Source organism: Pan troglodytes, chromosome 9 (assembly GCF_028858775.2).
Source record: "Pan troglodytes isolate AG18354 chromosome 9, NHGRI_mPanTro3-v2.0_pri, whole genome shotgun sequence".
NCBI classification, from domain to species: domain Eukaryota; kingdom Metazoa; phylum Chordata; class Mammalia; order Primates; family Hominidae; genus Pan; species Pan troglodytes.
The window spans coordinates 85,200,467-85,215,220 of record NC_072407.2 but is presented as its reverse complement, the minus strand read 5'-3'; the positions used below and the strand labels follow the sequence as shown (position 1 = coordinate 85,215,220).

Below are 14,754 nucleotides of genomic sequence, written 5' to 3'. Positions count from 1 at the left end.
CAATCTACCCACTTCATCCTCCCAAAGTGCTGGAATTACAGGCATGAGCCACTGTGCGCCGCCCCTCCTGTGCTATTGTTGATACTATCTTGTTACAACCTTGAGACTGGTATACCGGTCATCTCCATCTTCAACCCATTTCTCCACTGAGCTCCTCTTAACATGCTAATGCCTCTCCTATTTGTCTAACTACAATTCAATCTCTGGAGTTAAACTTCATTTAAAAAAATAGCTTTTAATATTTTGTTACCTCTCATCCACACTACCCATTGCACCAGGTGTTGGCACCCATACTCAGCTGTTCTTAGGTCAACAGTTACAGAGTATTTCTCAGTCTTACATATTTTCTTGACTTCATTTTGTTGACTACCTCGTCCATTGAAATTTTCTTCCTGCGCACACCTGTAATCCCAGCACTCTGGGAGGCCAAGGCGGGCAGATCACTTAAGGTCAGGAGTTCGAGACCAGCCTGGCCAACATGGTGAAACCCCGCCTCTACTCAAAATATAAAAATTAGCCAGGCGTGGTGGCGGGCACCTGTAATCCCAGCTACTTGGGAGGCTGAGACAGAAGAATCACTTGAACCCAGGAGGCAGAGGTTGCAGTGAGCCGAGATTGTGCTGCTGCACTGATCCAGCCTGAGCAACATAGCAGGACTGTCTCAAAAAAAGAAAAAAAAAAAATTTTCCCATTGCTGGTTTTCCCATTTTCTTTCTGACCTTCCCACCTACCAGTCTTTGTTCCCCCATCCTTGACCCTCTTCTCCATGTGGATACCGTTGATACACTTTTAGGTTTGAATATCACCTTCCTTTTAGAATGTTCCATACCTTTAAGCATTTGATAAAAGCTATGGTGGTTTCCCCAGAAAAATGTTCAACAGGAAGTTTTGCCTACATTTTTGGATTCACAGACCTCAGTTCCTATGGCGGTGTTCATATACGTAAGTTCAGCTGTTACCTGTTTACAACTCAAATCCAATGGCTACCAGTTTTCCCACTGGACCTCTCTGGATTTAGCAATCTCTAAAATTGTATTCACTTGATTCTTAAAAAAATAAAAAAGCTTAAATGCAGATAGGATGTCACCTCTGTTTAAAATTTCTAGTGGCTGCTCTGGTCATCAGTTTAATAAAAATTCCTTAGCATGACCAAGAAGGCTCTTCACTACTTAAAAATAAAGGCTGGGCACGTGGCTCATGCCTGTAATCCCAGCACTCTGGGAGGCCAAGGCAGTAGGATCACTTGAGCCCAGGAATTCGAAACCAGCCTGGACTACATAGTGAGACTCCATTTCTACTAAAAAAATTAATGGCTCATCATAATCTCCTATTCAAAACTACTGAGTTTTAACCATAAGTCAATTTTTGAAAACACAAAAGTATTTCAAGCCTTTACATTTGCTGTTCATTTTCCAAAGATACCCTTCCCATCAGTATGGACTCCACTCCTGGTTATCCTCCAAGACTCAAATGTCACCACTTTTGTAGAATCTTCCTTAGCCACCTTCCAGTAGTTTGGTGTGCTTATTTCTATCCTAACAAACAATTTGGGGGTATCTTTTAAAATTGCAGAAATTGTATGGAATTAGAGGAAACAAAGCCACGTTCAAATTCTGATAAAAATTTTAAAGTGAGTGGCTTAATTTAATCTGTAAACTGGGGACACCATCTACCATGTAGTTATTAGATGTGAATACCAGAGAAAATACATGTAGAAAGTGCTAGTGCCTGCTACATACTATGTGCTCAATAAAACTCAGTGTTTTATATGCCTATCTCCAATAAATGGCAGAAAAGACTAACCTGTCTCAGAGTGCCTGGCTCATAGCAAGTACCATGTTCATGTTTCAAAAAACAGATGAAAGACAACAAGAAAGTCACATTCTAAAGCTTTTCAAGAAATGAAGAAGTACAAACAAAGTTTCTTCATCATTCTATTTATTACATGTATGAATATTAACATCTCATGGTGTCCATCTAAGTCAAAACCAACAAAAGAAAAAAGTTAACCATATCTCAAGCAAACATTCTTACAGATTCCCGTTACTTAAAATAGAAATATGTTCATCTGCATTAAATCATTTGACAATTTGAAAAAGTCTTTTAAAAAAAATCACCTTTAGTACTTAAATATATTTGTTAACTGTTTGATGGCATCAGTGTCCAAGTTCAAGAATAAAACTTGCATCATTAGATACTTTCAAAAGTGAACATCTGGATGGTTCTCTATACCTGGAGATGTGTTTGTGTATATATATATATATATCTGCAAAATATGTCCTATTTTGTCTTTAAAATTTTTTCAAAATCTGGCTTTTCTATTTGAGAAAAGCCCTACGGTGCTCTCTCGGAACCCCCTTTTGAAGGATGAAACTTCAAACTTGCTTCTTTAATCAGTGGGAGGCTACTAGAAAAAAAATCTTATGTTGAGGTTGCTGTTCAATTCCATTTTTACCCAATAAAAAGTACAGAAACTATTTGATGGTGTGCATAAATATTACACTCCATGAATAGCAAAAATATTTTTTATTTATAATTTACAGTTGCACAGTGAAAAATCGTACATTTTTACACATACAATTTCATTTTGTTAAATTTGCACACATCTACAGAACTTTCACACAACAAGCACCTGAAACTCTGCAGGCAGTAGGAAATGCAAATACTAAAATGTATTTATTAACCAAATGATAGCTGAAGGCCCTGCCTCAGCCAGACAATTTATATAGATATGTCTATATATACATAAAAAAATTCTTCACCTTCTAGATCCAACAGCAGCTTTTTTAAAAAAGAAAAACATACCTTTCTCATTTTATTTAAACTGACTCGACTGTGTCATTTTCTGTTTTAATTTCAGAGGGTGTTGCTATGCTTTCCTCTGTACAAGCTGGTGGTGTATCAATTCGTTCTTCCTTAACTTTGGGACTTTCACAGGGTTCCTGCAATTCGTTTTTGACAATGTTCAACATAATATTCAAGGGGTTTTCAACTGGTGTCTTGCTGGGAGATGGTGTACAATCAAATGAAGATGTCTACAAAATGAAAGGCCCTATGAGTACTGATGAAAGTTCAAAATTCTCACATTAAATAACTTTTAGTCTTGTAAGACCCTTGTATGGACAAGAGAACACACATACAACCAAATGCAAATGAAACACCTGCCTCCCAACAAAATGTGCCATAAAGACAACCAAAAATAAAATATATTTTGCACGTTCAATATGTACTCAGCAGTGAGTTAAGCAGTTAACAGCTAAGTTATAGGACATTATACAGCCAAAAAAAGTTGATTAGACATGCTTCTACATTTTAATCTCTACATAGATGTTAAACTCATACATATATCCTGGGACTTGTTACTACCCTAATTTCAAATAGTCTGAGGATTTTTTAAATCCCCACAAACCATCACCCTCAACACTAGTCTTCTGACAACCTAAATAAACCTTCCAAATTGCCTCCAACCCATTATCTCTAAAAACCTATTTATTCCATTACTTGATTTTAAAAACAGACTACAAATATGACCATTTGAACTTTTTTTTTTTTTTTTTTTTTTTTTTTTTTGGAGACAGAGCTCACTCTTGTCGCACAGGTTGCAGTGCAGTGGCATGAACTCAGCTCACTGCAACCTCCACCTCCTGGATTCAAACAATTCTCCTGCCTCAGCCTCACAAGCAGGTGGAACTATAGGCACCCGCCACCATGCCTGGCTAATTTTTGTATTTTTAGTAGAGACAGGGTTTCACCATGTTGGCCAGGCTGGTCTCGAACTCCTGACCTCAGGTGATCCACTCGCCTCGGCCTCCCAAAATGTTGGGATTACAGGCGTGAGCCACCACGCCCAGCCGACCATTTGAACTTTTAAGGTCAACGACTGGTATCATTTTTAGATTCCGTATGTGATCATTAAAAAGTACACCTATTTTGGCCGAGCACGGTGGCTCACGCCTATAATCCTAGCACTTTGGGAGGCCAAGGTGGGTGGATCACTTGAGGTCAGGAGTTCAAGACCAGCCTGACCAATGTGGTGAAACCCTGTCTCTACTAAAAATACAAAATTAGCCAGGTGTGGTGGTGCATGCCTGTAATCCCAGCTACTTGGGAAGCAGGGGCAGGAGAATCCCTTGAACCCAGGAGGTGGAGGTTGCAGTGAGCCGAGATTGCGCCATTGCACTCCAGCCTGGGCAACAAGAGCGAAACTTTGTCTCAAAACAAAACAACAAAAAGAATATACCTATTTAGATGGCTGAATAGAGATGTAAGAAAAAAAAATAGTAGTAAATGCTACCCATAGCTCTAGAAACGTATCCCCATCAGGATCCTTATCTTCACTTTTCCTCACATTTCTTTGGGCCTAGTGGACTAGTAAAAGATACCATGATTCAAGTGAATAAAATGCAAGGAATGATAAACTTCAAAATTTTAATTGTTTGCGTTATCACAGAAAATGATATTCATATATGTCAATTCTGTCAATCTGGCACCAATTTTTACTGAACAACCTAAATGCTATATCAAAAAACAAAAACAGTTCAATATATTAAGTTTAAAATAACAATATTGCTCTGATGCAAAAAAAAATGAAAAGTAAAATTTATTAATGCAAATGAGAACAAATACAGTAACCAAAAAGAACTTACATTTTGATAATCTTCATAACATGATGGATGATAAATCTGAAGCAAAAAGAAAAAAAGTAAATATGTGCGTATTCATTTCTAATGGGCTATTCTGATATTTCTTTTTAACTTTAAGCCAGAAGATAGTCTTTGGAAAGAAGACAAAAATTATTTGGTCCCAAAATGGATAAAACCAAATTTTCATCTTTATGCTTAAAGAGTCTGAAAAACTGACTTCTCTTGGCCCATTTAAGTATCTAGCCTAACTTGCTTTGTTTTCAGCACAGTATAGTTTGATGATGAAAGATAAATCCACAATCAAAATAGTGTGGGTAGACAGAAAAACAACTAACTAGATTCAGAAGACCTAGTCCTGGGTCTGTCACTGACTAATAGTGCAACCTCCTGTGTAAAGCGTACAGAACCGGGTGACTGCTAAGATCCCTTCTAATTCAAACATTCTATTACTAAAGTCCAATACCTTTTTTATTAAGACCAAAAATCAAACAAAAACTATTATGAACCCCCTCCTTTCAAAGTAATGTGTTAACCCAACAAAAAAATACTAATCTTAACACTTCCTTATAAAGAAATGAAAATTACCTTTCCATCTACTCTAATAGCATTTTTCAAATGCCATTCCTCCTCTTCTTCATCCCAGTATTGTTCAAATTGTTCTTGACAGATTTCACAACTCTAAAATAGAATCATATAAAATGAAATTTACATAATAGACCATATTTAACCCCATTAAGTAAAAATATACAAACACTGTTAAGTGGAGTAAAGAATTTATGAGTGTTCCAAAAGTTTGAATAATGTCCAATATACAGTATGATTCAAAATACATTTATGGGATTCTGTCAATCTTTCCAGTAAAAAGAGTAAACATTTCACTGCTTTTGGCCACTGTAGTTATGAAACTCAAAGCTAGATTGTAAGAGTAAAATTGAAGAGTAGAGCTTTCAAGAAGTCTTAAAATCATTAAAACAGGGATATAAATATAGTGATGTGTTTATGAGTATTTACATAAAGGAAGTGAGGGACACTCCCACTGTGAGAAAACTTAAACGTTCTTCTCTCACCTCAACTGCTCCAGCTGGTCCAGCAGGTACACTTTGGAACTCTTTTTCTTTAGCAGCCTCTTGAGTTTTGAGCACAACTTCTTCATGCACCTTTTCAAAAAACTGGCTCTTTGCCCGTTCTTCCAGATCAGCTATCTCCTCAAATTCTATCCAGTCCTTAAAAGGAGTTGATTTTTAAAAGATTATTCCATTTATTTCTAAATTTTTACTGTGTATCTTCAATATAATGCCATTTAAAGGTAGGGGTATACTATTTTCTACATTATGCTCTAATATTATTTAAAATTATACTTTGAAACATATAACTAATGACAACATGAAACAACTAATAATTAAGATCTTTTCCATTAACTCTATAGTTACAACTACTAATTCAAAAAAGACAAGCTTCAAGTATATATTTTTTTTTTTTTACAAAAAACAGTCCTAGAGCCTTGGAATTTTAGAGCTAGAACAAGCCTGTAGGCTACACTCTAATCTTAATTTAAAAAAAAAAAAAAATTTCCCTTCAAAATTCATTTTTTAAAAAATCTGTTTATATTCTAGGGGTCAAATTTTATTCAGGAAATTTAAATGTTAGATTCCAGCAGTTATTAAAATTATTAAATTATTTAATTAAAATTAAATTTTAATAATTATTAAAATTAATATACTTTTAGAATGATATAATTTAAGCCTAAAAGATACTATGGAGGCACATGGGTTACTTACTGTTAAACTGTAGTACCAACGTCTATGAGTGACTTTTCTGCTAACATCCTTTTCAGTTCTATTTTGCCGATAATGCCAGTCCAAATGATCTGCATAAACATCTGTCTGTGATGTTGTAAACCTCATTCCACAAGAGTAACACTGAATACCAGTGTACAGTCGATTTATAACACTGTCATAACGTCTATTTTGAAAAAGAAATAATCTTTAGTGTTGATAATATGTCTTAATGGCCTTTAAAAGCCAATTACAAATATTTCAATTTTCCATATTGTAACAATGGTGAAACCAAGAGCTGGCTGAAACAGTTAATACCCAAAGATCAGTATTATTCTCTAACAATGTGATTGACCCTCTTTACCTTAACTTTGGTGACTTTTGGAACATGGAGCCTGTCTTCTTATTGATAGCCCTGACCCAGTTATTTATTTCCTTTTAGCTAAAAATGAAATGATCCTGTGCTAGCTAACAAGGCAATAGTTAGCTTATTCTAGTTTGGAGTCAAGTCAAGATGGACATGGCAGAACAGTTAAATTTCACCTCTCTAGATCTTTGGCATTCTGAATAATTCAACTTCTCCACTCTGGTGTAACAGTGAAAAAAGTACAGAAGAAATAATAATAGTATGGATAACTAAAGAGAAAACTTAGAATACCATTGGGAAACAATAATTAGTTTGCTGTGGTCAACAAATAATTAGTTTTTTAAATTCTGGGCTCCCTATTTGGGAAGAAACAGGTATATATAGAAGACCAAGTTAAGTGAACAAACAGAGCAGTTATTAACTCCAAGAAAAAAAAAAAATAGCCGGGCGCAGCGGCTCACGCCTGTAATCCCAGCACTTTGGGAGGCCAAGGTGGGCAGATCACGAGGTCAGGAGCTCAAGACCAACCTGACCAACGTGGTGAAACCCTGTCCCTACTAAAAATACAAAAATTAGCTGGGTGTGGTGGCACATGCCTGTAATCCCAGCTACTTAGGAGGCTGAGGCAGGAGAATCACTTGAATCGGGAGGCGGAGGATGCAGTGAGCCAAGATCACGCCACTGCACTCCAGCCTGGGCCACAGAGTGAGACTCCATCTCAAAAAAAAAAAAAAATAGAATAAAGCAAATAACAGAACACTGGTACTTTGTTACAGCAACAAAATAAACATCTAGTCACAATATTAATACTGAATAATAAAAAATAGTCTTATAACTACATGGAGGGGAGTTAGTAGGACACTACAAGAACTAGCTAAATCCACCCCCCGCCCGTTTTTTTTGGAGACGGAGTCTCGCGCTCTGTCACCCAGGATGCAGTGCGGTGGCCCGATCTCAGCTCACCAAAGCCTCCGCCTCCTGGGTTCAAGCAATTCTCCCCACCTCAGCCTCCCGAGTAGCTGGGATTACAAGTGCCCACTACCACGCCCAGCTAATTTTAGTATTTCTAGTAGAGACAGGTTCTAGTAGAGACATGTTACCATGTTGGCCAAGCTGGTCTTGAACTCCTGACCTCAGGTGATCTGCCCACCTCAGCCTCCCAAAGTGCTGGGATTACAGGCATGAGCCACTGCACCCAGCCTAAATCACTTTCAGAAAGTTAAGAGATTATGTCCAGATGTGGTAAATCAAGAAACAGAAAATTATGTGTATTATAAGAAATAGGTGGCTCAAACCTGTAATCCCAGCACTTTGGAAGGCCGAGGCGGGCAGATGACTTGAGCCCAGGAGTTCGAGAACAGCCTGGACAACATGATGAAACCCCATCTCTACTAAAAATACAAAAATTAGCTGGGCGTGGTGATGGGTGCCTATAATCTTAGCTACTCAGGAGGCTGAGGCAGGAGAATCACTTGAACCTGGGAGGCGGAGGTTGTAATGAGCCAAGACAGGGCCACTGCACTCTAGCCTGGGTGACAGAGTGAGACTCTGTCTCAAAAAAAAAAAAGAAAAAGAGGTAAATGGCAGAAAAAATAGTTTGAAAAGTTAAAAAAATAAAATGATTGCCTCTAGGGTACAGTGCTGGGTGAAGGAGAAAGGGATGCCATCTTTTATTAAAAGCCTTTATGTGAAAGTATTACTTTGAAAAAAAAAGGATTTTACATTATAGTATCTAATTCAAATTTTAAAAATGATTTTAAGAGTGAAAAACTCATTCACTGTTTTTTTTTTATAAAGTACAGGATTAATGAATTTATTCACTAGAAAAATCTTTAAATGTTTTTTATAATACAATAGAAAATTATGAAAAGATATGCACCAAATGTTAACAGTTGTTATCCATAAAGTGAGAGTTGTACGTTTTCTTGATTTTATTTATAGTATGTTCTAATTTTCCACAATTAACATTACTTATAAAATGAAAAATAGATTTTTTTTTTTTTTGAGACACAGTCTCGCTCTTTCGCCCAGGCTGGAGTGCAGTGGCGCTATCTCGGCTCACTGCAAGCTCTGCCTCCCGGGTTCACGCCATTCTCCTGCCTCAGCCTCCCGAGTAGCTGGGACTACAGGCACCCGCCACTGCGCCCGACTAATTTTTTGTATTTTTAGTAGAGACGGGGTTTCACCATGTTAGCCAGGATGGTCTCGTTAGCCAGGATGGTCTCAATCTCCTGACCTCGTGATCCACCTGCCTCGGCCTTACAAAGTGCTAGGATTACAGGAGTGAGCCACCGTGCCCAGCCGATTTTTTTTAAATTGTAAATGCTTAACTATGAAAATCTCATTTCTGAACCTCAAAAATGTTAAGAATATCAATACAGAAAAAATGATGATAAACAGAAAATGAAACTAAACAGGAATACATGAATTATCAATACCTAATATTTAAACTCCCTAAGTTTTCTGTATCACAGATTAAAAAATGAAAATTTTGAGGGACCAGGTGTGGTGGCTCACACCTGTAATCCCAGCACTTTGGGAGGCCAAGGCAGGTGGATCACTGGAGGTTAGGAGTTCGAGACTAGCCTGGCCAACATGGTGAAACCCCATCTCTACTAAAAATACAAAAATTAGCCGGGTATGGTGGTGCACACCTGTAATCCCAGGAGAATCACTTGAACCTGGGAGGCAGAGGTTGCAGTGAGTCAGGATCACGCCACTGAACTCCAGCCTGGGCAGCAGAGTAAGACTTTTGGGGGTGGCCTTTGGCCCAAGTACTTGTACAGCAGACATATTTTAAAAGACGATTTAAAAATAGGCTTCCCAACGACTATGTTATGTATATTTTACCACATTAAAAAAAAAAAAGACTTCCTAAATGTTAAAACAGTAAAAGGGATAAAGGGAAAGGGAAAGCACTAATAGTAACAATGTCCACTATAACAGTGTTATTAAAGTCACTGCCTCTTTATCTTAAAGAAAATTAGATTACATACTGTTTCAATTCTTCAACTGTAAAATTAGTAAGATCTGGAACATCTTGATCTTCATTTTGATCTTCCTCCTCTTCAGGGGGAGGCTGAGCAGTTACTTCACTTACTTCTTCAATTAAGAAGAGACATACAAATTTCTTAATACCATTCTCCATGTATTCTCTACAGAGGAACACTATAGTATTATAAGCAAATAGAGAAATCCACCTAGTCCATTCAGTGCTTCTGATCTCAAGTTTACTGGCCAAGGAACCTAATACAATTTTTTATTTTGATATGTGATGTTAACTCTGATCTCTTAAAAGTCATCTATAATAAAAGTCATTTATTTCATTAATATTCAAAACCTTTTCAAAAGTTAATCTAACATACCATTACTGGTAAAAAGCCTGCACATTAGGTATGTTAGTTAACTGAAACACATGTCCACTATAAGGTAGTTCAATCTTAGGAAATCTAAAAGAATTTCATTATAAACTGAAAATCAAAAATAAAAGCTATACCTAGGAATTCAATTATTGTAAGGACCTTTATCATAACTTATATCATTATATTACATCATACATCTCAAAAACTTAATGAAGCTTTGTGTAAATTTAAGTATAAAATCACACTTACGTGTTGTAGCTGAATCAGTTTGGGACAATTTGAGAATTCCTGTTTTTAGCAATTTTGAAAACAATTCATTTACATCCACCTGACTGAGATGATTATCAGGATATGCCTTAGGGAGGGCTCCTAACAAAAAAAAAAAAGAAAGAAAAAAAACCACTTTTGAAGTGAATGTAGAACTTAAAGATGCAAATTATACTAAGCATTTTTCAAAGTTTTCTTCAAGATGTCCTGCCAACAGTAAATTTGACAAAATCTAATTTATTAATAAGTTTAATTTCAAAAGCCCCTAAGATTATCTTTTCATTTAGGTCTACAAGTCAGCATGACTTGAGAATATATTCTTTTTTCCTTCTTTTTTTTTTGTTTTTTTATTATACTTTTAAGTTCTAGGGTACATGTGCACAACGTGCAGGTTTGTTACATAGGTATACCTGTGCCATGTTGATTTGCTGCACCAATCAACTCGTCATTTACATTAGGTATTTCTCCTAATGCTATCCCTCCCCCAGACCCCCCACCCCCCGACTGGTCCTGGTGTGTGATGTTCCCTGCCCTGTGTCCAAGTGTTCCCATTGTTCAATTCCTACCTACAAGTGAGAACATGCGGTGTTTGTTTTTCTGCCCTTGTGATAGTTTGCTTAGAATGATGGTTTCCTGCTTCATCCATGTCCCTGCAAAGGACATGAACTCATCCTTTTTTATGGCTGCAAAGTATTCCATGGTGTATATGTGCCACACTTTCTTAATCCAGTCTATCATTGATGGACATTTGGGTTGGTTCCAAGTCTTTGCTATTGTGAATAGTGCCGCAATAAACATATGTGTGCACGTGTCTTTATAAAAGCATGATTTATAATCCTTTGGGTATATACCCAGTAATGGGATTGCTGGGTCAAATGGTATTTCTAGTTCTAGATGCTTGAGGAATCACCACACTGGAGTTGAGAATATATTCTAAAACAAATGCTGACAACACTGAAAACAATGACCCTTTATGCTCCCTTCTCCCAAGCAATGCAGCACCACCCCATCTCCAACTTTCCACCTTTCTAATTCTCTCTTCCTCATCTTCTAAGTACACTGGAAAAAGTAGTTTTATATAGATGAAATAGTTTATTACCTCTTAGCACTAAGCCTAAGTGGAAGTACTCCTGACCTCAATGCTCCCTGACGTAACAGGAAAACTGAAACAGGGAGATGAATCAGATGGCTCAGAGTATACCTGCTCCTATGACCTTTGCTAAAAAGCATACTGCCCTTGCAAAGCAGCTCAAGCTATTGCTGAAAAGGTGTCATGGTTACTAAAGCTTCAATAACCTGAATAAATAAGATAAGCCTAACAATCTTGTTCTGCTTGATAAGGAATCCTCACTGGTGAGGAATCATTCCAGTCTCATATTTTTCCAAGCACTATTCTAATAATTGTGATTCATTTTTTGTTTTTGTTTTTGTTTTGAGACAGTCTCGCTCTGTTGCCCAGGCTGGAGTGCAGGGGCACGATCTCAGCTCACTGCAAGCTCCACCTCCTGGGTTCACGCCGTTCTCCTGCCTCAGCCTCCAGAGCAGCTGGACTACAGGTGCGTGCCACCACACCCAGCTAATTTCTTTTTGTATTTTTAGTAGAGACGGGGTTTCACCGTGTTAGCCAGGATGGTCCTGATCTCCTGACTCCATGATCTGCCTGCCTTAGCCTCCCAAAAGTGCTGAGATTACAGGTGTGAGCCACAGTGCCCGGCCATAATTGTGATTCTTTCACTCAACTATGAAAACAATATTTTAGGCCAGGTGCAGCGGCTCACACCTGTAATCCCAGCACTTTGGGAGGGTGATGCAGGTGGATCACCTGAGGTCAGGAGTTTGAGACCAGCCTGGCCAATATGGTGAAACCCCGTCTCTAATAAAAAATACAAAAATTAGCCGGTTGTGGTAGCCCATGCCTGTAATCCAGCTACTCAGGAGGCTGAGGCATGAGAATCGTTTGAAACTGGGAGGCAGAGGTTGCAGTGAGCCAAGATCACCCCACTGTACTCCAGCCTGGACAAAAGAGCAAGAAGACCCTATCTCAAAAAAAAGAAAACAATATTTTAATGTATTTGTATGTCACTATGATGCATCTCACTACACCTATACAGAAAAGTTCTGAACCACTAAAAATTCCTCTTAATGGCAGAAATTCAATTTGCATCCACATACAGATAATCCCTACCCTTAACCACTGTATACATTTATCATACTGCCTTATATATCGTAGGCTAATTAATGTCTGTTCAAACTAAATGTCTGAATACATGAAGAGATCAACTTCAATAATCAATTACAGTAACATTTAACTCACTAGTTTAACCTTTACTTTCCTTTAAATTAGCTATTTATATGCCTAAGATGCATAATTAGCTATTCAGATGTCTGAGGGCAGCCAAGTCTAGTAACCAACAGCATAAACTGTGGAACCAGACTCCAGGGATTTTAACCAGAAATTCCACTTTCTAGTTGTGTGACATAATCAAGTTCCTTATCTATGCCTCAGTTTCCCGTGCCTGTAAAAAGGGTAATAATAGTTCCTACCTAAGATTGTTATGAGGTTAAATGAATTAATATTTCTAAGGAACTGAGGTGTTTGGCATTATTATGTGTTTTTTGTTAAACCAAAAAAAAAAAAATCAATAGCCTTTCTATATTATAAAGCTCTTTGAGGCCGAGTGTGGTGGCTCATGCCTATAAACCCAACACTTTGGGAGGCCGAGGTGGGAGGATTGCTTGAGTTCAGGTGTTTGAGACCAGCCTGGGCTACATAGTGAGCACCCTCTTTAAAAAAAAAAAAAAAACTTTAAAAATCAAAATAAAGGTCTTTGAAGGATGAACCTTATTAAATTCATCCTAGCATACTGCCTAGCATACAGCAGATGACTAATATATGTCTGAAAAATGAACATGGGTATATTTCCTACTAGAAAAGGGATGTTTACACTTTCAAATTAGAGAAAGAACCTTGAGAGAAGCTAAATATAGCACACTGAAAACTGTTGACACATCTTTTAAGAGTAAGAAGAACTTGAAGAATGAAGACACACCTAATGTCCCATTCAATACCCCCTAACAAGGGGAATAATTATGATTTCCTCTGTGACACTGCTATGTCCTGTACACATACACATATAACCCAAGGTTGTAAAAGCAAAACAAGGCTGGGCACAGTGGCTCATACCTGTAGTCCCAGCACTTTGGGAGGTCAAGGCAGGTGGATCACCTGAGGTCAGGATTCAAGCCACCCTGACCAATATGGTGAAACTCTGCCTCTATTAAAAATACAAAAATTAGCCAGGTGTAGTGGCATGTGCCTGTAGTCCCAGCTACTGGGGAGGCTGAGCCCGGAAGAACTGCTTGAATCCAGGAGGCAGAGGTTGCAGTGAGCTGAGATCATGCCACTGCACTCCAGCCTGGGTGACAAGAGCAAGACTGGTATCAAAAAAAAAAAAAAGAAAGAAAGAAAGAAAGAAACAAGAAAATTTGTAGTTTCTGTAGAGCATCTCATGCCACTAACCCCAATATAACAAATCCTCTGCTCCACAATAAAAACTGAGTTCTAAAGGAAAATACATTAATATAGCACTTGACAAGTTACAAGTTACAAAGTACTTCTGCATATACTATATCATTTGATTCTCTAAAAAAAAAACAACAACAACAAAACAGACAAATACTGATACTACCATATCATGTTTTTTTTTTGGTTTTTGGTTTTTTTTCTGAGACAGAGTCTCACTCTGTCGCCAGGCCTAAGTGCAGTGGCCTGATCTTGGCTCACTGCAACCTCCACCTCCTGGGTTCAAGCGATTCTCCTGCCTCAGCCTCCTGAGTAGCTGGGACTACAGGCACGCACCACCACACCCAGCTAATTTTTGTATTTTTAGTAGAGACGAGGTTTCACCATGTTGGCCAGGATGGTCTCCATCTCTTGACCTTGTGATCCACCTGCCTCGGCCTCCCAGAGTGCTGGGATTATAGGCGTGAGCCACCATGCCCGGCCCATATGCTGTTTACAGAGGTAAAAAAACTCAACCTCAGGGGAGATACTTGCTTAAAGCCTGCGCATTTATAAAGTAACATAGTAGAGATTCCAACCCTGGTCTTCTGGGCTTTAGATCCCAAATTCTTTCCTTCTCTTTTCATTATAGTAACAAAATAATAATAATAACAAATATTAATTAGTCATAATTGTCCATGTAGAAATTAAAAATTAAAAGCTTCCAAATTCATTGAATTTCTTGACACAATTTAAGGACTAATGTATAAAAAAGAGCTTGGCTAGGATTTCCTAATTACTTCAGAAGTTTTGGAAAACTCCATAAATTTATTGTAAA

At 37.7% G+C, this 14,754-nt stretch overlaps 1 protein-coding gene across 11 annotated transcripts in view; it reads right to left on the bottom strand.

Annotated features, from left to right (window-relative positions):
• Positions 1-1,921: 1,921 nt before the first annotated feature.
• The window catches only part of PCF11 (PCF11 cleavage and polyadenylation factor subunit), a 29,084-nt gene continuing 16,251 nt past the window's right edge, over positions 1,922-14,754 (bottom strand). For 4 of the 11 annotated variants that reach the window (XM_016922448.3, XM_016922457.3, XM_016922454.3 and 1 more), the window contains 7 exons: positions 10,397-10,516; positions 9,782-9,953; positions 6,422-6,605; positions 5,711-5,866; positions 5,229-5,321; positions 4,647-4,682; positions 1,922-3,035 (listed from right to left, as the gene is read on the bottom strand). In XM_016922448.3, the coding sequence (XP_016777937.2) occupies positions 2,820-3,035; positions 4,647-4,682; positions 5,229-5,321; positions 5,711-5,866; positions 6,422-6,605; positions 9,782-9,953; positions 10,397-10,516 (977 nt within the window). In that variant the 3' untranslated portion in view covers positions 1,922-2,819. The remainder of the gene's footprint in view (positions 3,036-4,646; positions 4,683-5,228; positions 5,322-5,710; positions 5,867-6,421; positions 6,606-9,781; positions 9,954-10,396; positions 10,517-14,754) is intronic. The other 7 variants (XM_016922450.3, XM_016922455.4, XM_016922451.3 and 4 more) reach the window with 5 other exon arrangements.